The sequence below is a fragment of the Strigops habroptila genome, chromosome 4, assembly GCF_004027225.2.
Source record: "Strigops habroptila isolate Jane chromosome 4, bStrHab1.2.pri, whole genome shotgun sequence".
In the NCBI taxonomy this organism is placed as follows: Eukaryota; Metazoa; Chordata; class Aves; order Psittaciformes; family Psittacidae; genus Strigops; species Strigops habroptila.
In genome coordinates this window covers 59,153,456-59,178,715 of record NC_046358.1, presented here as the reverse complement: position 1 = coordinate 59,178,715, position 25,260 = coordinate 59,153,456, and the positions used below count along the sequence as shown (strand labels likewise).

General features: G+C 40.5%; 1 protein-coding gene across 2 annotated transcripts in view; it reads left to right on the top strand.

Annotated features, from left to right (window-relative positions):
* SLC1A2 (solute carrier family 1 member 2) overlaps positions 1 to 25,260 on the top strand; it is an 86,613-nt gene that overhangs the window by 43,927 nt on the left and 17,426 nt on the right. For both annotated transcript variants that reach the window (XM_030484605.1, XM_030484606.1), the window contains 8 exons: positions 1,921 to 2,060; positions 4,367 to 4,519; positions 5,152 to 5,402; positions 8,976 to 9,144; positions 12,753 to 12,879; positions 15,631 to 15,864; positions 19,678 to 19,872; positions 22,183 to 22,317. In XM_030484605.1, the coding sequence (XP_030340465.1) occupies positions 1,921 to 2,060; positions 4,367 to 4,519; positions 5,152 to 5,402; positions 8,976 to 9,144; positions 12,753 to 12,879; positions 15,631 to 15,864; positions 19,678 to 19,872; positions 22,183 to 22,317 (1,404 nt within the window). The remainder of the gene's footprint in view (positions 1 to 1,920; positions 2,061 to 4,366; positions 4,520 to 5,151; positions 5,403 to 8,975; positions 9,145 to 12,752; positions 12,880 to 15,630; positions 15,865 to 19,677; positions 19,873 to 22,182; positions 22,318 to 25,260) is intronic.

Sequence of the window (25,260 nt, the reverse complement as noted above, 5' to 3'; positions counted from 1 at the left end):
AACCACAAAGCAACATCCTCGGAAGACATATAACATCATCAAGTGCTTCTGTTTACTGATCCATTACATTAATTAATTAGCCTAATTAATTGCTAATGGAGGAGCCTCTAAGGTTTTCTTTTGAATTACTTTCAGCTGTCCGTATTTCAGAGTTTCAGAGGAATATAGAATAAACCTGTAGGTGTAAACAAGTTATACATTTGTGTTCAGAGTGCAAGTGAAACTAGATGTAATCCTTAGCTGCAAAGTTGGGATCCCAAATTCCTTGATTATGTGGCACACTTCCACCAGTGATTTCATGGCTTTGTAGCCCGTGTAGCATGAAAACTGCAGACACTGTCTCATCTTTCTCATAATTCCTCATATAACTGCATGCATATTATCCCCTGGCTAATCCTCATGTATCTCTGCAACTTGCATTCCTAAGTCTTCAAGAAGTAGGCATGCCTCACATTTAAGTTGTCAGAAGGTGCACTGATATTCTTGTTTGTTATTCCACCAACAGCAGGACATTTCAGTGCGACCACCATTGTAAAATATTTTAAAAGGCACAAAATAAAAATTACAAGACTTGGAGGGTTTTTTCCCCCTAAGAAAAAAAAAAAAAAAAAAGAGAAACAAAAAAACCAAAACCAAAACATAACCTCTAAATAACCTCTAATGCATTTTCTGCTATTGCTACTTTTTTAATATTTGAAAGAAATGCTATTTCACTTTGAAAAAGAAAATAATGAAACTATTTGCATCAGAATGGCTGAATTCTTATTACAAGTCTAATCATAACTTTCAGTTGAGAAACTTTATGAAGACGACTATATATAACAAAAAATGTTTTGATTCATGAAAGTGGTTTTGTTTGAAACTTTATATATCTTTTTCAGAGCTGTTTTAGGTCTGTTTTAGGTCTGTAGACCTCATTCTACTGTTGTAGAGACAGATTTGGTTTCTTTTTTTCTAAAATCTCTTCCTAATCTGGCATAATATCAGATCTCAAAAAATATATTTTCTTGATAATAAAAGAATTTGTTCTTTACCCACTTCTGATATTGAAGCAGACAGTCTTAACTTTTACGGAAGCTGTATGTTTTATTTGTAGTAGTACATTTTAATATTTTGTATGTAAAAAGGGAGTCTTGCTAATTATTTCTCAGGTGTTGAGAAAGTTAGAGGCATGGCTTTTGGAGTCCTGCACTCATGTGCATATCACTTACTTAAACATAAACCAGCGTTAGTAAAAAACCTTTTTCTCTCAACCCTGTCAATTTAAGGAAACCAAAGGTTTTCTCAGGGAATGTGTCATTTTCTGACTAATTTTCAGTGGTGGTTGTACAAGTCTCATTAGAACAAAGTATAAAAAGATTCTTTTGAGAACATTCTGATTATATTACAATAAAACGTTCATGCTGAAATGGAACATTTTGGGAAGATGAAGCAAAATATTCTGGAATGCTTTGTTTTGCAAATAAATACTCATTTTAATACTCTTTTCCTGAATTAGAATTAAATAGTGTATTAAAATCGGCATTTTCCTGCTAACAGAAACTTCCTTCTCTAGCCATCTCTCCTGCTTTAAGTAGACAGCCATTATTTTTGGCTGAATTTTCCAGCTCAAAACCAATAGTTAAGTCCATGAAACAACTGGGGTGATGTGTCCAGTGAATTAATTCTGTTTACATCTCCACCCTTTGAGAGACAACCACAAAAAAAATTTACATTAAAGGCTACAGCTCTAGAGGGACAAACCATTGCCATTTCAGAGACTTCTCCAGAGCAGTTAATATACAGTGTTTGTGAAATGTGGAAAGCGATGGAATATGCATCAGGTTCTCCAGTTATATATGGTGGAAGTAACCGAGACTTCCCTCTCACTTCTGGCATCTTATGCGATAACTTTTGCTTGACTTCCGTTTTTTATTCTAGTGCCAACAATATGCCTAAGCAAGTAGAAGTGCGGATGCATGAAAGTCATTTAAGTCCCGTGGAGCACAGATCCAGGAACATATGTGTGCAGTTCTGCCAGTCGCTCCATAGGAATCTGCTCCTGACTCTAACTGTCTTCGGTAAGCTACTTCTGCTGGTCTGGATATGCGGTATGCTTCTGTATTTGTCTATGTAGTCCCACAGACCCAACTGGAACAGCTGAACAGCCAGAGAGTAGGTAGGATGCCCACAGGCATTATCATAGAATCACAGACTGGTTTGGATTGGAAGGGACTTTCAAGCTCATCCAGTTCCACTAGACCAGGTTGCTCCAAGCCCCGTCCAACCTGGCCTTGAACACTGCCAGGGATGAGGCAGCCACAGCTTCTCTGGGCAACCTGTGCCAGGGCCTCACCACCCTCACAGGGAAGAACTTCTTCCTAATATCTCATCTAAGTCTCCCCTCTGTCAGTTTAAAGCCATTGCCTCTTGTCCTGTCACTACAGGCCCTTGTTAAAAGCCCCTCTCTAGATTTCTTGTTGGCTCCTTTAGGCACTGGAAGCTGCTCTAAGGTCTCCTCAGAGCCTTCTCCAGCAAAGATTCTCCACTGTCCCTTTAGTTCAGGTGTGCAGAGTGTTACTGACACAACATGGAGCAAACCTGCACCACTGCAATACCTTCTGTATCTGACGTGAATGGAGTGTGATCTGAGTCCCAAGGCCAGTCAGATCAATGTCATTCAGTAGAACTGAATGCACTACACATTTTTTTGGTCTAAGTTATTTGGGGTGATGGCGGGGAAGACAAAACTCTTCAAAATTTTCTTCCCTTCATCTTTTATCTCTCAGTTCATTCTCTGTTGCTTTTAAGGTTTGTCCCCTCTTTGTATTTGTAAGCCAGCACTCCGTGATCTCATCCTGAATGTTGCCTCTGGCTTTAGCAGCTTCCAAATACGGAATGGCTTGACATTTTACTGTGGTTCACTGGCTCTTTGCCTGTTTCTTTTTCACTGGAAGACTAACAGCCAAATGCAGCAAATTCACAGACATACTCTATTTTGTTATTGTTTGAAAGACCAGCTGCAGCTGGTCTTGAGCTGCAAATTTCACATCCATATTTTTCAGCCTTCGAAACCCATACCACTGAAGTGTTTAGGCAGTATTTGCATTGAATCATCTTTAGAAAGTGCCTGATGCAGTTCCAGAAAATGTTTTAAATGCATATGTATTTTCCATTGTATCAAACTGATTCTTCAAAGAGTCATAGTTGCTGCAAATCACAATTTAGGCTTTGCCGTCAAGTTTTATTATACTTGAGAATTTGGCTTGGGACCAGGAAAATAAAGGCATCCTGGATGTAAACATAAAATATTCATTCACAAAGACCATGTTACAGATGTGAACGTGACCTTTTTGTCCTATAGACTATTCTTCAACATTCTCAATCCTGAGAGAGGGCTTTAGATTTGTACAGTGATAACACCTAAGTGATGAAGAGATTGTTTGTGATTTGAGAGTGTAAGCACAAGGAAAAGGATGCAGACCATTAAAGGGAAGGAGTAATAAACGAGTACTAGGAATCAAGAGGAAGAAATTTTTTACAGCAAGGGTGGTAAAACACTGGCACAGGTTGCCCAGAGAGGTGGTGGATGCACCAGCCCTGAAGACATTCAAGGCCAGGCTGGATGTGGTTCTGGGCAACCTGATCCAGTTGAAGATGACCCTGCTCATTGCAGGGAGGTTGGACTAGATGACCTTTGAAGGTCCCCTCCAACCAAAACCATTCTGTGATTCTATGATAAGTTTTCTTCGATGATACATGCAGTATTCCAGATCAGGCACTCCCTTCCAAAACCATCCAAGTGAAACCTGAATCTGTTTCCCTCACAAGACTATTCTAGCTTTTCTGCAGGTTTTTTCTTAGGCTGTAAACTCGCTACTCACACTGACCTTGTTTTCAGGTGGTACTATTCTTATGCTGAGAGCTAGATGTCATACGCTGAAGAGCTGGGTCCTAGCCCTGCTTTCTTATCAGTTCTCTATGGCATTATAGAAATCACATCTTGGTGCCTGTAGAACAATGATACGAATTATCTGTGACTATCCCTCAATGTATTTCAAGGCCTACACAGTATTAATAACATTCTCAATAACAATCTGGTTTGCAGCAAATTTGTGTTGCAGGATAGTACATCAGGTGTAAGCTCAGCTGGTAGAAGATATTCTACATCACTACAACTTCTCTTTAATCACGAGATACATGGTAAGCGTGTTACAGCTTCGTATTAATCAGGAGGATAAGCCTTCCAAAATCTGTCTCTGTACCAAAAATCTTCCTTGTTACTGCCTCATGTAACCATTTTTCTTCCAGGCTATTCTTATGAGTAATTGATGTACATTCAGGTATATTTATGTTACCCAGCTGCTCTCTTTTATTCTTCTTCTAGGTGTCATTCTGGGTGCAGTGTGTGGGGGTCTTCTTCGTCTAGCAACTCCTATTGACCCTGACATCATCATGTTAATAGCCTTCCCAGGAGATATACTTATGAGAATGCTAAAAATGCTGATCCTCCCTCTAATTATCTCCAGTTTAATCACAGGTAAGATCTATTAGCCATAAATACTTTAAGATGCTTGCTACAGATATCACCTGGTTTGCTTTTTCTGATCTCAGAAGAGTAATAATGTCATCCTGTCAGGGATTTTGCCGTTGCAGTATGTATTTCAGAGTTAATTTCTGACTAACTTAATTTGTCTTAGCATGTAGATGCTCCAGTGAATTTATTTTCAAACCCATGTACACATACTACCTTCTTGAACATCAGAAATTTCTTAATATGCTGTTTCATCTAATTGCTGGTTGGACCTTGCAAATAAGATGGCATGACACTAACGAGCCTAGCCTTCTTAAAGCTGTGGTGTCAGCCATGACCTGTTTGCAGCAATCAAGGGCAAAGATAGTAGGATATCTTCTCTATTTAGGATAGTAGGATATCTTCTCAATATCTTCTCTGTGATTAGATGGAATCTTAAATGTTTTTTTTCAAATTAGTAGCAGCAGACATTGTTTGCAGGAGAACTGGAGGGAGAAGCTAGTTAGTGTTGAGAATTTCACAAGAACAAAAGTAGGCACCTAAAGCAGTCATTAAACTTTGCAAAGTATAAAGGATTTTATTTGATGATTATTGAGTCTCAATATATTTGTTTGTTTTCTAAAATAAAACACCTGCAGGACTGTCTGGTTTAGATGCTAAAGCAAGTGGCCGATTGGGTACAAGAGCCATGGTCTACTACATGTCCACCACTATTATTGCTGCTGTGCTGGGTGTGATTTTGGTTTTAGCCATCCATCCAGGGAATCCAAAACTCAAGAAACAGCTTGGTGAAGGGAAGAAGAATGATGAAGTATCTAGCCTGGATGCTTTCTTGGATCTGATCCGAAACCTGTTCCCTGAAAATCTAGTCCAAGCATGCTTTCAGCAGGTAAATCCTTCTAATCCTTGGTCATGTTTTTTATATCTTTTACTCATCAGGGTTGTCTATGTTATTGTTTAGGTAAATGACAGAAATGGTGAAGCAAACAGAGATACAGGTCTTAAGTCTTGAGCAGGTAAATGAAAGAACATTATTTACAGCTGTTTTGTTTTATTATTTAAATTCATAGATTTTTTTTTTTTTTTAAGAAGATGATTTTAAGTTTGTTATTAAGTAAGCTTAATTTTTTTTCCCTCACTTTATACAATATATACAATCATGAATGCTGGCTTGGGATTGAAGAGCTGATGCATTATGAGATCTTTCACCCAGTTTGATTTGATCTTGGTTGTTAGTTACAGAGCTGATGGTTCTGCAATGCCCTGTTTTCAATATATGGATGATCATCATTTCAGCTTGTTGCCAGTGGAAATGTACCCCAAAACTCAACCTCTCATAACTTCTATTGCTGTATTAACATCCAGACTAGGTGGGGATCATACAGTCAAGTGGTTGACCCACCTACAGGTGGCTCCATCAGGCCAGGTTTGAGGCATCTGGGAAAGAAGGATGCTTGCAGCATGTGCTGCTTGCTCTGAGGGTGGATAATTTTGTCTAAAAGGTTTTCACCAATGCTTAATCAAAAGAGCTTCACTTCAAGGGGTAAAATAGATGATCAATGCCTGCTTCCTAATTTCTGCTTACGCATATTTCTTCTATGTAAGCTGATTTTTCCTACAACTAATTTGTTTGGCAATAATGCAGACTTCTTCTCTTTTTCTTTTTTTTTATGGAACAGGATTTGTTGCCAAACCTGCTCTTAAGTGTTCCTATGTGAAATGGCATGGTAGCTGGAGCTGTGGTTATGGCCAAAGAATAAAGTGAAGAGAGGATGGGAGAAGAGGCCTTGGGGGATGAAAGAATGGAGGGCAACCTAAGCTGCCAAAAGGGCTTGGATTGCTTCTCTTCTTTGGGCTTCCACATAAAAACACATTGTCCTTGGGGGTTTAAAGAGAGAACATTCTCAATATTTCCAAATCATCATGGGAATGTCAGTCATGTGCTCAAACTGCGGGTGGCTAAACAATACATGTAATGTCAAATACATTTCCACAAAATTGAGTGAGGGGAGAGCAGGGTGCTCATGGGTTTTTTTCTTCCTTTCCCTCGTTTGAACTGTGGAAGAGAGGAGAATTAAATTTCTGGTCGGTTGAAACTGGTCAAATATCTCAACAAAGGGACAAAAAGCAGGAGAAAGAAGAACTAAGCTACCTGTGTCTGCTAGTTTTCTTGGAACCTTAATATTGCTTTTTCAGGGTGTATAATGTCAATGTTCAGGTCATTTCACTAGTTATGGATCACCAAGTCCATTGCAGGTTTTTTTAACTTAGTCAAAAAAGCTACTGAGCTTTTTGGCTTTCCAGTGTTTAATTTTATCTGATTCCAACCTAATTGCCAGTGAAAGCCTCTGCCACAAAGCCACATTTCATTTGCAAAGTCACATGTCTTTCCACATGGAACTTGTGCCTTCTATTAGCCCTAATCTTCTCCATAAGGTGTTAGGCTTTACTTGTGTCTCTATTTAGGAGGAAAATTAACTGCTTTTAATGGTGTCAGCATATGTTTTCTCTGCCAACATGTATACAGTGTCTCTCCATGAGCATTCAGTGTTTCCTGGTTGCATTAGGAGGAAGCAATTTTTTGCAGAAATCCTGCGAAGAACGATTTTGAGAAGTGCACAGCAATGGTACTATGTAGCTGTGGTCTGTGAGGGAGTTTCACATGCCTTCCCTTTCAGCCAGGCAGAAAGCAATGAAGGGATTCACTTGCAATTTTGAGACAGTTCATTTGCAAATTGCGCTCTGAACCATCATGGGTTTTCAATATCTCTTGAATTCTTGTATGATCCACAAGAAAATCTTAATTTATAATGCAAAGGGCTATTCCATCAGAGACTTAAGATCTTATGTGCCATGAAAGAGAATGAGACTATCATCTATAAATATGACTGTGGCATTTAAATGGTTTTCTGGCCTCAGACGTTGTCAGAATCCAAATTTGGTGTTTAGCTCAGCATTTTTAGTGACTGGCCTTGTGCAAAGAAGGGCTGAGGACCTTTGACTGTCGTGGAATTTGTGAGTGTGTAGAGTTTAATGTTTTAAGTTTAATTTCTGGGTCTCTGTTCTTACATTTTGGATACCTCGCATAAAAAATATTGTGTTGACAACATCCCTCAGATAAAATTTAACTCTGAAGAAATGTAAACGTGCAGGAATGTTGGATTGTTTCAGGCCAACTGTAGAGTTTCTCATACAAAGCTGTGTAGAATTTCTGTCTATATCCCTCTTTCTAGATTTAGACAGCAGGTTTTGAAAGGAGGGACGTAAGGTATTTTAAAAACCATAAGGTTTTTAAACAACAAGGTTTTTAAAAACTTTTTTTAAAAAACCAAACAAACAAACAAAAAAAAAAACCCACCAAAAAAACCCAAACAAAAAACCATAAGGTTTTAAAATATATGGATCAAATCTGGATCATCATCCTTAGTACTAAAATGTCCAACTCAAGAGGAAAGAGGTGCACATGTTCTTTGAAAAGCTAATGTACCATTTCTGATGCTTTGCTAAAACATGTTTCTAGGAACAAGGGAAGTAGGGAGCAGATGGGAAACCATGGCAAACCGGTCATAGGTTTCCAACCATTTTGCCGGTCCCAAAGCCATGAAGAGGCAGGAAAGTCTCAAGGTGTGAAGTAGGAGGAAAGTATCCCTTCTAAAGGCAGCAAGTCACAGATCTCTTTTTTCCCCACTTCCTCTTCCCTTTTTTCCTAGCTGTAAACTCAAGCCCATTTCTCCCCTACCATTCCTTCATAGCTTTCCGTTGACTCTGCCTTTCATGTACCAGGAAGGTTGCAGATCCATTCAGATGCTGATGTCATCTTTTTTTGAGGTGGTAAGATTTGATTTAATAGGTATCTGGCAGCTTTGATGATTTTTCTTTTATCTGTCACTCACGATATTTAAATTAAAGAGCTCAGGGGACTGTATATTCCATTTTGAGCTCTTGCAGTCACCAAGTGAAGCGTTGGATATGCACTAAGTTTTTGATTTGATTTAACCATCAAACTGTGATAACTTTAGCTGAGGAGACCAATCTGAATAACAAGCCTTGCTGCAGAGTTGCTGCTGTGGCTGGTCTTAGAGGAGCCTGCCTTTTGGTTCTAAATAAATTGTATCAATGTGTAACACACAATCTATGAAGCACCATTTGTGAGCCATCTGGGCAAAGGGGCTAACTAGCTGTAAAAGATTATATCGTAGTGGTAAGGAACAAGTATTTGCCATACTTTTCACACTAGAGTCATGAGGAAGACTCCCAGGGACTTTGTGGCACTTGGAACGATTGAAAAACAGACTTATTTTTGGAAGAGGGGTGAGAGGTTGTGGAGTGCATGTCTAATACTTAAAAAATATAGTTCCCTGGAATTTCGAGTGAAGACTGTTTTTATTATTTTTCCCAGATCTTCCATACGGATCACATTCAGTCTGTTTCCATTCTCATCCTCTCTTTTTATTGTCTTCAGATCCAAACTGTCACCAAGAAAGTGCTGGTGCCACCACCCATAGAAGAAGCACCTAATGTCACTGACTCTGCTTTTGCTCTGATGAATGAGACAGCGCGTGAAGCACCACCAGAAGCCCAGCTGGTCATTAAGAAGGGACTTGAATTTAAGGATGGCATGAATGTCCTGGGTAGGAAAACTTTTTGCCTGTCAAATACTTACATCATATTGTATGACACAGCTTTTGGCTGTGACTGGGTAACCAGTGTTTTCTGGTTTCCTCTTCAGTGCAAGTTTAGTCTCCCCAAATAATCAGCACATGTTATCACCTATTGGGCTGCCTGCTGGTCTCTGAGGTAAAAATTTAATGGTCTTCTGAGAAATGCGACTATGTCACAGAAACAAGCAAGAAACAATTGCAGAATTATTACAGAAACAATTACAGAATTATTCTGTAGCTTTGCAGGTATGTATTGGAGTACGGTGGAGAAGCATGCAGGAGGTATCCTTTCATCCTAGAAGTAGCCTACCTAGACTAAAACTAACACATATTGGCTGCACAGTATGGGGGAGAGGTTCCAGAGCCACCTCTACCCACCCCCTGATGAATCTGAGCTCAGCTGTTTCCAGTAGGTGTCTCGGGCACACTGAACTAGAATTTGGTTTGAGGCAGAGCCTGAAATGAGAGGTGGGGTGTGAACCACACCACCCAAAAAAAATCCCAGGGAGGCTTGACACATCTCTGAGTCACAGCTCCCTCCTTTCATCTTGCCTGCTGACCTTTACCAGCTGCAAATTATGAACAACTGATATCATGCCATCTTGGCTAGATGAGCTGGCAAGTGGGGGTTGTATGAAGGCTTTGCCATCTCCCACCCCTTCCTGAGGTACCTGTTTGGGCTGGGGCAGGGACACAAGGGAACGAAGAGCCACCACACCGCTTCTGTTATCTCCTCTGTGTGTAGACTCACTGTTTTGTCAGCCCAGAAAGGAGTGCTCTTCATTCCCCTTCTTACTTTATGGATGTGGGTGAAGTCAGTCACAAATTAGCCTTCAATTTCTAGCCTTATTGGCATGTCTACGCTTCAAGATACACATGCTCTGTGGCAGCATGTCCACAGGCTGACACCTGTCTTTATCGTGGCATCATCAAAGTGGAACAGTACGTGGCAGTACCTAAACCACAGCTTAATCTCACCACTGGGCCATCACTTTTTAGGGGCAAATAAATAGCCCCTTACAGACTTCTTGCAGCTGATGTGCTGCTCCTGCTGACACAGTGACTGCTGTGCCTGCAGAGCTTCTTCAGGTGTTGGCGAGTCAGTAGGCAGTGGCTGCTTTGCTTAGACATAGGGGAGACAGCACCAGTAAGCTCATAAAACCATAGGACGGTTTGGGTTAGAAGGGACCTCAAAGCTCACCTAGTTCCAACCCCCTGCCATGGGCAGGGACACCTTCCACTAGACCAGGTTGCTCCAAGCCCTGTCCAGCCTGGCCTTGAACACCATCAGGGATTGGGCAGCCCCAGCTTCTCTGGGCAACCTGTGCCAGGGCCTCAGCACCCTCACAGGGAAGAACTTCTGCCTAATATCTCATCTAAGTCTCCCCTCTGTCAGTTTAAAGCCATTTCCCCTTGTCTTGTCACTACAGGCCCTTGTCAAGAGCTGATCAGAGAGGATTTGTTTCTCTGTGAAGCAGCTGGCTTTACAAGAGCCACTGTTTCTGCCGCCTCCACAGCAACCCCTTCCATTCAATGTCTGTGGGCAGAGGAGCCGCTTTCTTTCAAAGCTGCAAATTGCACCATGCATGAGGCAGCAGCTCATTGCTCATGCTGTTATCCTCACCTGCATTTTTTCTTTCCCAGAGCACTGCTTATGCATTAAAATGAAACAATATTTCTCATGTGAGAGATGCATTGCATTTAGTGCTGGACTTTTTTGTCCAGCACTAGTGCAGGCACTGTTATGGATGAGAAAAAAGATAGAAGGCTGAATACAATTCCTACATAAAGGAAATACACAGTTTAGCTGGGGGGGTTGCTGTAGTATTTTGGCCAATGACTCAAGTGTTGCAGAGTTTTGTTTGGTTTTGAATGAAGAAGTGAAAATTGGGGAATTGCCAGCCAGCTTGCATAAACTGTACAAGCCAGGCAAATTCCTGCAAATATGAACCAACTTGACTCTTATGACTAATGCAGCAGCTCATTTGGGGTTAACGAACAAAACCACCTACTAACATTTTCTGATGCAGTGTCTGAATTCCAGGAAGTTACTTGGTCTTTGACTGAAAAGCTTTTAATAATTTCTCTGTGCTCTGCAGCACACAAACATACGCTTCACTTCCCTATTCAAGTGACTCAACAAAGATAGCTTAGTGCTAAGAAATTACTTCATATCCAGGAGATTGGATTAAAAAGGAAGAAGAAAAAAATCTGGTTGCTAAACCCAGTGTGAGGATATGGGACAGCCTGTCTTTTCCCAGAGTACCGGTAGCCGAAATTCTCTTGAATGCTTTTGTGTCCTGATGGGTTTTTCCTTAGGAATTTCCTAGTTGAGTTCACACATTTTTTAAATGCTGAACTCGTATTATGACAGACTATTTAGCCTCAAAGGGTGGCTGAAGATTCAAACTATGTTTCAGTATCAGTTACTAATCCCACTGAAAATTGCTGGATGTTAAAGGTTAGCATTGGAGATACAGCTCCAAAGTAATACATAACAGATGCACTCAGTTGGTTTTTCACACTGATAGTCCAATACTGCAGACTTTCACGCCTTAGCATTTAAATTTAGGAGCCAAATGTTACTCTTGCTGAATTCTACGATTATATATCCCCTGATAGCTGGTTTCAGTGAGATTAATCTGTTTAATGGGAGTTCTGTGGTTTAGCTTAAAGTAAAATCATAGAATCTTAGAATCCTAGAGCAGTTTGGGTTGGAAAGGACCTTAAAGCTCATCCAGTTCTTTGCCACTGGGTGAGTGGCACGGGCAGGGACACCTTCCACTAGACCAGGTTGCTCCAAGCCCCGTCCAACCTGGCCTTGAACACTGCCAGGGATGGGGCAACCACAGCTTCTCTGGGCAACCTGTGCCAGGGCCTCACCACCCTCACAGGGAAGAACTTCTTCCTAATATCTCATCTAAATCTCCTTTCTGTCGGTTTAAAGCCATTCCCCTTGTCCTGTTGCTGCATGCGCTTGTCAGAAGTCCCTCTGTCCCACCTTCTCCTCCTACCCCCACTTTCTTCATTTAACTGGAATACTCCTGGCCTGTGAAATTTATATTCCGGGGCTGCTTTTGCCTTTCCCTGTACTCCAAGACTGATTGATTAGTCTGTAGGTTGAATCTGTCAAGAAGCTTTTGTAAAGGTTGAGAGAAACACTTTTGGTCTCTAGTGACTGTTTTAACAGCAATGAGGAGTCATGGTACAGCACTGTATTGCCTCTTCCGTTTGCCGGGGGCTATGAGGTTTCTAACAGTTGCATGGCACTGAGAAGATTGGGGTATAGGTATATCATTGATGATCAGATCAATTCAGGAAAAAAGAAAAAAAACAACACATAGCTGGGCTGTGAAATTGGAAGTTAGTAAAACATTGAAGAATAAAAGATGTTCTGAATATGATCGTGAAAGGGGAGAGTGACTTCATAGTAAAAACTCCCAAAAGGTGTGTAATACTTGATAGTTCTGAAAACTGTATTAGCAAGTAGTATCAAGGCATTGACCAGGTTCAAAACCTTCCTAAAACGCATGGATTTACTTGTGGGGTTTTTTTGTCTTGTGATTTTTTGCCAATAGGTTTGATAGGATTCTTTATTGCTTTTGGCATTGCTATGGGGAAAATGGGAGAACAGGCCAAGATGATGGTGGATTTCTTCAACATCCTGAATGAGATCGTAATGAAGTTGGTGACTATGATCATGTGGTAAGTTTGAAGCTTTAGCTTCTAGAACAAAGAAATATTTGAAACAACCTTATAAACCCTTAATATAGCATATAGTGACCACAATTTGTTAGTAAACAGTGTAATTAAATAATTAATTTTGTAAAGCCTCGACAGATATGTTAGAACCACAGCAGCATTGTTTCTAGTGGGTGAGGATTATTTATGACTCGATTTGAAATATTTCTGAATTATTATTAATGAAATCCAAGACATGCAGGTACCATCAAAGGCCTTCAAATGCCACATTGATTATGGAAGTTAATTACACAGAAAGACGTCTAAGGAAGCAAGAACACCCCACATCAGAATATCCAAATCTTCCTGAGAGGTTAGCATACCAGGATATTAGCTAGGAGGTACAATTACAAAGAAGCCTGGAGACACGCTTTATTCACTGTCTTCTGTAGTAAAAATACTTTACCACCAAATAAAATTCCATCAGTTTTCAGTGATGTGTAGTCCTTCCACCCATGGTTTCTGCAGAATCTGTGTCTTGCATCCTTGCCCGATGGGGTCACTGAGAGGTATCTGTCCTGGTTCTGAAGTATACCAATTTGTAATAACGGGGCCTTGCTTGCCTTCAAGGGAGTGATTTTACCCAATTAAGGCTGAGCCCTTGTTTGCATTTCTGGAAGGGGATTCTCTCTCTTTTTTTTCTTTTCTTGAGGTGTTTCTTCCAAAGGCTTCCCCAAAGCTATTTGTGCACAGTGCCAAGTGTGGCCATATCGCAAAAAAACAGTTTTTCAGAACAAAGAAAGTCATTATACTACTGTGTTTCATATCTCCCGGGTCTTTGAGTGCAGAAATAGCCACTTCACTACAACACATGTATCATGGCTCATTGCTCCCCATGATTCCCTGGTGTCCCTGGAAGGGGTTTCCTGAGTTACAGGGCTGCAGTATACCTCTTCTCTGAGGCTCCAGATGGACACAGCTGATAGAAAAGGAAGCAGGGTGCCTAAAGTGCAAGTCTCCAGCATCATCAGTGTTTCAAAGGGAGACTTCTGCAAGAGTGATGCAGATAGTGACAGCGATGTGGAAATGTCTAGAACAAAAGAAAGAACGTGAAGCAATTATTTTCATTCCTGTTGTGCTTCTGCTCTTCTGTAGGCAATCTTGCTGCATAAAAATGCAATTGGTTTTATTTACAAAACCCTGCTGCTCTCAACTCTGTGGAGAGATGGTGATTATACTCTCATAACACTTCAAGAGCTAGAATTTACTCTTAGCACCAATTGGTACACCCCAGACACAATACCTTGCCTACAGTATAAATCGTTTCTAGTAGCGTTGCAATGGCAGGAAATCGTGCAAGATTCAAGATATTCAGTATAAATGTTTATTTTTTACTGATGTGCTTTTTATTCCTTTTGAGAAAGGAGATTGATGTTGAGAATTCCACTTGTTCATCTCTGTCTAGAATTTTTAAAGAACTGTTGTGGCCAAAAGCATTTTTTTAAATGTGTGTTTATAAAGACAAATGCACTTCTTTATGCAGGATTACATTCTGTTTGGCTAATGATTTCTCTACACAGAGAGCTGTAACTCCTGCGGCAACGCCAGACTCTCAGGAGCATGGTATTGCTACATGAACATAAAACAAAGCAGACATCTGGCTCTGACACCATGTAATTCTTTATAAGATATGTGCTTTGTCAAGTTCATTGAAACATGGCTTTTATGATAACTGGTGTAACAGCTGGCCTTGCATTTCAGGTGGGCTTTCAAGGTTTGGGGCGCACTGCTTGAGAGACCATGAGATGTTTCTTAAGATATTTCTTACATAAAATATGAAACATTTCTATTCTGAAAGTCAGCTTCCTTTGTATTGTCTTTAATTAAGCATCCAAATCACTAATCGCTTTTGAAAGGATACGTTACTGTTTATTTTCAGAGAGCCATTTTGTTTACTGTTTCTCCACTGTTACACATATTACTTTCCGCTTTAGTTTTATGAAACAGATAAAATGAATGTAATTTAAAATTATATAAGGTAGTAATCTTTACCAGTGTAGGTACAAATATTCTATCCATGCGCTTTCAGGCATTTCTCACTATTACATTTTTTAGAGACTATCCATTAATTTCAAATCTTACCAACCTGTGCTACTATTATCACCCTATTTAAAAGTTCTGTTTATGACATCGGGGAATCACATGACTGAGGTGACAAAAACCCTACCCTAAGTAAGGAAAGCACATAGCTAATGAAGAATCCATGAACTAAAAAACGTTTGTCCAAATTATTTAAAGAACATAACAGAAACATTTGCAGCCTTCAGGGTAAGTGATTCGTTTCGACAAATAGTTTAACTGAAGCAAGTAATGCAACTCTCTGAAATCAGTTAAGCAATGGGTTGTAAAAGTTATGTATTAAAAACAAATACTAAACCACTCTTCATAATGATCCAAGCCTGTGTTAACATTATAGTATTTTTGTATCATGTTCAAAATCATGTATCATGTATCAGGATCAAAGACTTTTCAGGAAATGCATATTCCGTTTGAGGGGATGGAATAAAATGAAGTAGTCGGGGCATTTGCTGGAGAAAGCCATTATTTTTTAAAAGGTGTGAAAGCTATCCATTGAATTTCCATCAATTCCTGAACTGCATCTCAGTGTTGAGCCTGAGAGCCTCCTACCTTTCCTCCAGTCTACTCTGTTGAGCACAATTTTTATGACTACAATGCAAAGACTAGTTCTTGTCTATGCTTGTTCTCTTTCTCCAGGTACTCCCCTTTGGGCATTGCTTGCCTCATTTGTGGAAAAATCATTGCAATCAAGGACTTAGAAGTAGTTGCTAGACAACTTGGCATGTACATGGTCACTGTGATTGTGGGTCTTGTCATCCATGGAGGGATCTTCCTGCCTCTGCTCTATTTTGTGATAACAAGGAAAAGCCCATTTTCCTTCCTTGCTGGGATTTTCCAGGCATGGATCACAGCGCTAGGCACAGCTTCCAGGTACAATTGAGAAATAATATCTTGCTTTATTTTTTAGCAGATTATTAGCTGCTGTTTAGAAATAATACATGTACTCTTCTGACCTTTGCTGCAAAATCATCTTATGCCATTGAATAAAAACTATTTTTAATCCAGCATGTTGAAATAAATGAAAATAACCACACAGCTTCAGGATTTTATAGAGAGGTTGCACAGCCAGCTGCAGAGAGTTGAGAGACACACTTTTTGTTTTCCATTCTGGCATTGACCAAATGACTCGTGGAAATTGTCTTACCCTGTACTTGTATCCTCACTTAGGAAACAGTGATAATTCTATTTATTTTGGAAGCATGTGAAGACCAGTCTCATTGCATTGTGGAAAAAAATAAACAGTGCTAGGTTTCAAGAAAGAAATAAAAAAACCCTCTCATTCTTTTATCTGTTTTGGCAGAGTAAGGGGACTTTATTGAAGAGCTGAGCATTTTAGATTCATTGCTACTTACTGTACAGAACAGACTCAACAAAGTATGTAGGCAATTTACCTGTCAGTAATATGTTGATGTTAAATAATGACTGCATTAGGGCATTCAGTAGATCTTGTGTTTAAAATATTTTTCAGTTAAATACCGTATTTTAAAGTGTTTTTCTCCAATAAATGTTTTATTTGTGAAGAAAATGTAATCTTCCATTTTAATTAAAAGGTGAAAACAAAAAAGCCTAGTTCAAAACCGACCATCAGAAAACTAGTACCATGATTTCAGGAATGCCTTGAAAGAATTGTAATTCGTCTGCCTCTTTTGGTCAACCCAAATCACTCTGCTGCATGACTTCTGCCCTGATGAACAAGAGGCTCTGAGGGGATATTACGTGCATAAATATCTGATGGGACAGTGTAGAGAAGATCAAGCAAGAATCTTCTCAGTGATGCCCAGCGACAGGACGAGAGGCAGTAGGCACAAACTGAAACACAAGAAATTCCATCTGAATGCAAGAAAAATCTCTTTACTGTGGTTTACTGTGACTGGTTGAATGCTGGCACAGGTTGCCCAGAGCAGTCATGGAGTCTTTGTCCCTGGAGATACACAAAACCTGTCTGGGTATGGGCCTCAGTAACCTGTACTAGCTGCCTCTGCCTTAAGCAAGGTGGTTGGAATAGGTGACCTCCAGAGGTGCCTTCCAACTTTGATAATTCTGTGGCTCTGTGATAAACAAGGTGGATTATAGGAGATATAGTCTGGCCAGGAGTTTCACTAAACCACAATTTCCCTAAGGCTTTTGTTCATTGAAGTGTTTGAGTTTCCACTTAGATTTTCATTACCAGATTTACAGTGTCCATACGCAACATTTGTGGATGTTTATTGGCGTGAAGTAAATGTTTTCCTGCTGGAGTACCAAAGTGGAAAGATGTGAGAGATCATAAGTGATTCCAGCATATGGATTTACCTGGACACTAGCTTTACCACCTGACTGCTATCCAGGTCTGAATTACTGGCTAAACAGATGTGGACATAGCACCACAGACACCTGACCACAGGACAATGATCACCATCATATGGTCTAACCTGGCACCTCTGGAAGTTGCAAATAGTTCTTATTCAGCAACTTATTAAAGCTCTTTGGCCAGGCTGAGGAATCATGGAAGGCACATATGTATTTTGCTCTTCCAGTAAAGAAACCTTGTCTCCATGGCCTGCCCACCTGTCCTTGCTTATGGTGGCAGAACTGAAGGGGAAAGACATTTGCATAGTCCCTGCTTCCTGAGCCAGCTGGGGTTCATTGCAACAACAGTAGGCCATGGCTGGTACACATTTTGTGCTGATGATCTGATTAGTGACAGTAAAGGTAAGATGGGACTTGTATTTCTGAAGAAAAAGAACTGTATCTGGCTGAGTTTCAATGTGTGTCTGTGAACTACATTTTCTATTCTATTTTTCTGTTGATAAAATATAAGAATATCTTTTCTGTAGGAGGCAAAGTGATCCTGGAACTGACTTGAAAACTGTCTACTAATTATTGATTAATGACTCACTAGATATTTTCTGCTATCTGCTACAAATATAGGTGCTAGAGTATCTTATGAAAGAATATATTACACTGGTTTTAGAAAGTATGAATTCTCTCCGATTTAGCTAAATGCACAGAATATTGAGAATTTGATTATCTATGATTAAAATCACAGTAAAATAAATACAAATATATTTGTAAAGATGCTACAACACAAGTGTTTGGTACCGTGTATCTGGCTTATCGAAGTCTGTTAAAAAAATCACTTCTATGAAGACAGAATGGTCCAATCATTTGAACCCAAGGTGGGGATCGAAAAGTTTATGTCTTCTAACTCATGTTTCCATAGATGTGGGACAAGAGGAGTGACTTGGGCATCTGCCAGTCCAGAAGAGTTTGAGTTTTCCATAGATCCCATGTGAGATAGGTCAGCCTCGTGTGCTTATTCCTGATAACCTACGATGTTTATTACAACACTAGATTTTTATAGTTAGGTATCTCAATCATTCCTTAATCTCCCTTTTCCATGGTTTAATTATCTGTAAAATGGAAAGACTGCATTTTTTTGTACCCAATTAGCATCTCTATGGTAGTGGATGAATGAATGAGTTGGAAAGACCCTGAAGTTGCAAGGCACTAGCAAGAATATACTGTAAGTATTTATGTGAGAAAATATGGTGAGTCTAGTCCTTTACTCTTCTATGAGCAAATTAGTATTTTTATAGGGCAGTGACACCAGAATTAGTGGGACACAATAGTGAAGACCTTCGAGAAATTCTGCCAACTCAAGCAAATCAACCACAATAGATCTGCTCCGCCAAGTGGAGAGATAATACAAAAAAGTAAGGAACCAAAACATGTTCCTGTTTTGAGTTTCATGCTTGTTGCAGCAAGTCCTTTGCCTGAGGCAGGCAGACCTGATAGGGAAGAAAGTAGAAGATATTTGAATCTACAGGGAATAAGAGTGTGTTCTGTTTTCAGCAGTAATTTTTGATGAAAGTGAATTTTTGAGGAAGTGAATGTAATAGCCTGTACTATTCATAGAATGACTGGTTTGGATTGGAAGGGACTTTAAAGCTCCTCCAGTTCCAACCCCCTCCCATGGGCAGGGACACCTTCCACTAGACCAGGTTGCTCCAAGCCCCGTCCAACCTGGCCTTGAACACTGCCAGGGATGGGGCAGCCACAGCTTCTCTGGGCAACCTGTGCCAGTGTCTCACCACCCTCATAGTAAAGAATTTCTCCCTTATATTGCACCTAAATCTCCCCTCTTTCATTTTAAATCCAGCAAGGCACTGTGGATCTGTACAAGGAGCTGTTCCCTTCTTCCAGCTGTCTTTCACATCTTTTCCTGTCCTCCAGCTGTGTTTTATATCCTTCCTGTTCTCCAGTGTCTGGGAACTTGATGGGTCATATCTTTTTGCCTAGCTTTTTCATTCCTTAATGTAACAGTGATTTCTCCAGTTGGAGCAAATTCACAATCAAAGAAATTTAGAGTTTGTCCCTATGCTTTATAGTTCTGTCAATCAGAAAACATCTGGAACTTGTCCTTTTGAACAAAATACAAGAAATAATCCATAAATGAGTCTGAAAAATTCATCTACACTCTTTCAAGCTCTCATCTCTACTTCAAGTCGTGTTCGTGACTTGGCCCACCTCCAGCTAAATGAAGGCTTAATTTAAAAATTGGCTAAAAAAGGCTTGAATCACAACAGAAAGTAGAAGTGGAAAGTGTAGACAATGAGAGCAGAATGTCTGACTTTCCTCCCTTATGTATGTACATTATAGTGTAATTATGCCTTCTCTACTTTTTTGCTTTCTGTCCTTCAGTGCTGGAACATTACCTGTCACATTCCGGTGCCTTGAAGAAAATCTAGGCATTGATAAGCGTGTAACAAGGTTTGTTCTTCCGGTTGGAGCAACTATTAACATGGATGGAACTGCCCTTTATGAAGCTGTGGCTGCAATATTCATAGCACAGATGAATGGAATTGAGCTGGATGGAGGCCAGATAGTTACTGTGAGGTCAGTTCAAAATACTCATAGGCTTTGTTTCTACAGATTGTAAAATGTGAAGCTTTGGGTTGGATGTCTTCTCAGTATCTGTGGGATTCACTGTGAAATCCATGGATTTCTAATAATATATTCAAAGAAATGTCATATACATAGGTCCTGGCTCTCTGGTGACACACTTTTTCTATCATTTGCAGCCTTAGTGCATGCTGGTGGTGTTTTACACAGTTTTGCAGTTGACAGTACAATCGGAAATACATAATTCTCTGTGCAATGCAATGCCTTTTTTAGTGTAGAGGAATGCTACAAGTGATACATGGGGCATTAGCTTTCTAGACTGTATCTGTTTATATACATTGAAAGGAAAAAGTACACCTAAAAATGTATCCATGTATTTATGTTTGCCTGCACTTTTTCTGTGACTTTGGTGAACGGCAAACAAACTGGCTGAGAATAGCCCAGTCTGAGGATGAGATTGTCTGCAGTGTGGTCTGGATACTTCCAGACTTTTTATCTCTAACCCAGCAAGTACTAGCTCTAGTCTTTTTGTATCAAATTATCATATCTAAGCCTAAGCTGACTATGTGGAAAGACAAAGGAAAGTAGCCATTGAAAATGGATAAATGATTGAAGACTGTTTACTGTAGTGGAATTTTAAGACTTATTAGGTAGAGTGACTAATAAAAAACAATGGCAAAGTTATGACTGCTGCAGCTAAAGTTAATCTACAGTGGAAAACTTGATGAAGACACCAGACCTAGCATTTTGACTAGTTACAAGGGAAACCACAAGTGAAAGCTGCCAAGTTTGCCTTCTTCCTGTAGTTTTCACGCACCCACCTTTCTTTTATTAAACCCTTTTAACACTAAAGAAACTCCTGCAAAGGTATGTCTAATTCTATGTTTCTTGCACAGCTATATTAGTTCCACATTTTCCATTTTTTTTACCTCTTGCCCCAACCCCTGAAATAGTAAAGCCAAGGCTTGTAAAAGGTTCAGGGGTTCAGGGCTGCTTCTAATGAAGGCAGATGCTAGATCTGCATGTTATGTGTTTGCTGCTAAGACTGAAAACAGTCATTTCGGGGTTGCCACATATTAAGCTAAATTAAGACTGTAGAAATTCAAGTCAGGAATCGGCTGTGGTCCAGGAAATTTGGTAGGCTTGAACCCAAGTTAGTTCTCTTCATAGAATCATGGAATGGTTTGGGTTGGAAGGGACCTTAAAGCTCATCTAGTTCCAACCCCCTGCCATGGGCAGGGACACCTTCCACTAGACCAGGTTGCTCCAAGCCCCGTCCAACCTGGCCTTGAACACTGCCAGGGATGGGGCAGCCACAGCTTCTCTGGGCAACCTGTGCCAGTGTCCCATCACCCTCTTCTGAAGGACTGACCTGTTAGCTCTTCCTGATCATGCCATTTCAAGGCTGGTGTAGCCAGCTTTGTGACTCATATTTACTAAGCAGGTGGCAACTTTGGGCTAACTGTAAGAAAACAATTGGTTCTCCTGTTCATGCTCTGTACCGTTTTTGCTACAACAGTATCACAACAACTGTCTCTTGAGGTGGCAATACAAATGATTGAAAGGTTGTTTGGTTTTTTTTTTCAAATCCAGTCTGTGATACTGAGGATATTCACATGACCCAGACACAGACTCAGAAAGACTTAACTAGCCTTTGACCTAGCCCTAGTTACTTCATATTTGTCATGTAGAATCTCTGATTTCCTGTCTTCTTTAGGAGAGGATGATCTTGGAAATGGTAGCTAAGCCAGACTGGTTAGACCTTAACAGTGCTAGCTTCATTCCCCTCCAGGCCTTTAAGCGCTGCTGTGTGAAGGTTGGAAGCAATCCCTTACCAGTTCAAGCTGGAAGCACCTGAGGAGCTGGCACCGGCTGCAAAGCCTGACCGCGGGGTAGACCATCCTGCCCGCATATCTGCTGGACCTACCCAGCTCTTCAGCAGGCCAGGTTGCTCTCTAACCTAGACTCCTGATAAACACACCACAACCTGGGTTGCCTGGGTCAGCCCCAGCTATCTGCCAGGCAAAAGATTTGAATATCATAACCAATTTGCAGAGCTCAATCTCAGACAACTCTCTTACAAGTCTTAGAACAAGCCCCATAGATCTGGCCTTCCCAGATAAGTATTTTTTGAGAAATAGAAGCATGAAAACTGTGGCCTGACATTACCGTGATCTCTTACATAGTTATTAGTTTTCTGAGGAGGACTCGTTAAAAATAAGACCTTCCTAATGATCACATAAGCATGCGATGAAAGTGTATGTTCCTCTTCCTGCTACCCACATGTGATCTTTGTTTTTGCAGTTTGACTGCCACCCTTGCAAGTGTTGGAGCTGCCAGTATTCCCAGCGCAGGACTTGTCACTATGCTGCTGATCCTCACTGCAGTGGGTCTCCCTACCCAGGACATCAGTTTGCTTGTTGCTGTTGACTGGCTTTTGTAAGTTATGATGACTCCACTGCTCAGGGCAGAAAAAGTGGTGAAGTAATACTTATCCATAGCACTTTTCAGCTGCTGATCTTAAAGAACAATAAGATTCTTCTCTACAGGTGAAGCAAAGGAGAAAATAGGCTATTTGATGAAATGGAAAGCAGCTTCTCAGCTGGTACAAATTGTTTCAGAGCTACTGAAGTCAGTTTCTATGAGACAAGGATCTTGTAAGACCCTTGGGCTCATGCTTACATATTTTCTTCTGCCTAATGATGCCTCTCCATCACAGACATAGCTCAAGAGCAGTTTTCCGATCTTTGCTTTCATATTTCTGTTTCTTATACCTCTGGTCTAAAAAAAAAGATGAATGCTGAAAATGCAGGTTCTGTCAGGATGTTGTCAGCAAGTTACAGGGTGATTTGGGCATTTGTAGAATCAAATATTTCAGTGGGAAATTTTCCTTTTTTTTTTTTTTTTTGTACGTAAGAGGTTAAATAATTTTTTAAAAAAACTCTTCTAGAGCAGGATATAAACCAAAGACAAATAAGAAAGAAAACTGAAAGAGAGAGGTTGTTCCCTAGTTTGGTTTTACTGACACATCCCTCAGACTGGAAAGACTGACTTTCATTTTCAAGGATGTGAGATTAAAGTCGTTCAATGTCATTGCAGGTCCTCTGATAGTTTCCCAAGGCTTTTGTTCTTCAACAGTTCAATACAGAAGCTGTAAATGTAGAGCATATGCCAAGCCACAAAATTTCCCATGTTGTCATTTGGCAACCTGGATATCTTTCTGCCACCTGTGCTGAGCTGATAGGGACATAGTAGTCCTCTAAGTTGTATCAACCTCTAGAGGCTTTTATATTGTCCTGTACTGCTGCAGCACAGTATATTCTGGTCAACAGCCATCTTGCCCTAATACTCTTTTATGCAGTAAAGACAGATATTTCTGTTGTGCCAGCTGTGGTGCCCGGAAGGGGAGATGTAAGTACCACTCCATACTATCTGTGCATCTCCTCCTACGCCAGCAGCTTCCGCTGCCAACCTGTGGTAGCTTCCAGTCCAAGATACACTACTAAAATTATGCAAGAAGGAATGGCAGAGTTGAGAATGTGAAGATAAAATAGAAAATTAATTTTCTGTCATCTCTTTGGCTTAATGAGAAGAATTTAAGATCCTGATCAATCCTCTGACATGTATTTTGGAGCTACTGCTGTACTCTGTTGTTACCTATTTGTCACTAAGAGTTACGAATAGCACACAGCTCCAATTTCTGCTTCAGGGAAAAATGAAGTTTACTGCTTGGGAAGGCAGAGGGAGAAGATTACTTATATATTTTATATATAACTGAATATCAAGATATCATGACTCAGAATGGTGAAATGAGGCAGGGTTCAGCAGTCAGAGTACAGCTGGCATAGGGAAAAATGTGATATTCTGTGATTATGAGGTCATGGTTGAAAATGGGGAAGTGGCATAGGAATCTACAGCTGCGAGGAGGAGGTGCACACTGACTTTAAATATATGTTTTGCTGGCTCTCAAAGTTAAGGATAAATAGGTAGGTTTCTGCAGCTGGTAGGAGGATGTGCAAAAGGAGTGTGTGGTTTGTTTGTTTTTTTAGGGAAATGTCATTTAAAAATATTTCTGGGGACTGAGAAGCTCTGCCCACACTAGCAAACCTCAGAATTGTAAGTTTACCAGCAGTTCTGATCCACTAGTAGGTGTTGCATTTCAGGCTCAGCTTCAGCAGCATTGTTACCACTGACTCATCTAACCCTGCTTAGGAAATCACAAAATTATAGAATGGTCTGGGTTGGAAGGGACCTTAAAGCTCACCCAGTTCCAACCCCCTGCCACAGGCAGGGACACCTTCCACTGGACCAGGTTGCTCCAAGCCCCGTCCAACCTGGCCTTGAACACTGCCAGGGATGGTGCAGCCACAGCTTCTCTGGGCAACCTGTGCCAGGGCCTCACCACCCTCACAGGGAAGAACTTCTTCCTGATACCTAATCTAAATCTCCCCTCTGTCAGTTTAAAACCATTCCCCCTTGTCCTGTCACTACATGCCCTTGTCAAAAGCCGCTCTCCAGATTCCTTTTTGGCCCCTTGAGGCCCTGGAAGCTGCTCTAAGGTCTCCTTGGAGCCTTCTCTTCTCCAGGCTGAACAAGCCCAGCTCTCTCAGCCTGTCTCCAGAGCAGAGCTGCTCCAGCCCTTGGAGCATCTTTGTGGTGTCGTGTGGACTTGCTCCAACAGCTCCATGTCCTTCTTGTGTTGTTGCTCCACAGCTGGACACAGCACTGCTGGGGAGGTCTCACCAAAGTGGAGTAGATGGGGAGAATTCCCTCCCTCATCCTGCTGATCACACTGCTGCTGCTGAAGCTCACAACAAGGCTGTGAAGCTGTAGCAGTGATGAATCTAAATATAGGGAGAACCTTTCAGCGCAAATGGTTGGGTCCTTCTGACCTAATGATTGATAGTGCAATTGCAGCATGATTTAGAATTGAAAGGTGTAGGGAAAAGGGAAAGGAGATCACAAGTTCTGTCATGCCACTAATGCTCCGAAGTTAAGACAGAGTTTGTTGGTGGAAGTGTTGTGCCGATTAGCATATGTTCAACAGCTAATAGTTTAATTTTCCATCTTCTAGTGGTTGTGTGGTAGCCACAATAATCTAATGAGATATGAAAAACGATGTTACTGACATGGCTATATTAAGAAAAGGCAAGCAAACTTTTGAGCAAGCTTTCGGGCACATAAACCATAGCTAAACCAGTCTGAAGTGAAAGGTTATAAAAAGATGTTTTCTATACTTACAAACATTGTCTTCTTCCATTTCTGTAGATCATCAAATAACATTACAGCAGTATTTCTAACAGAATGTAGAAGAGAAACTTAATAAAATTCTTAAGAACCAATTTCAGCCACTTTTCTGGAACCAATGTGCAAATGCAAACA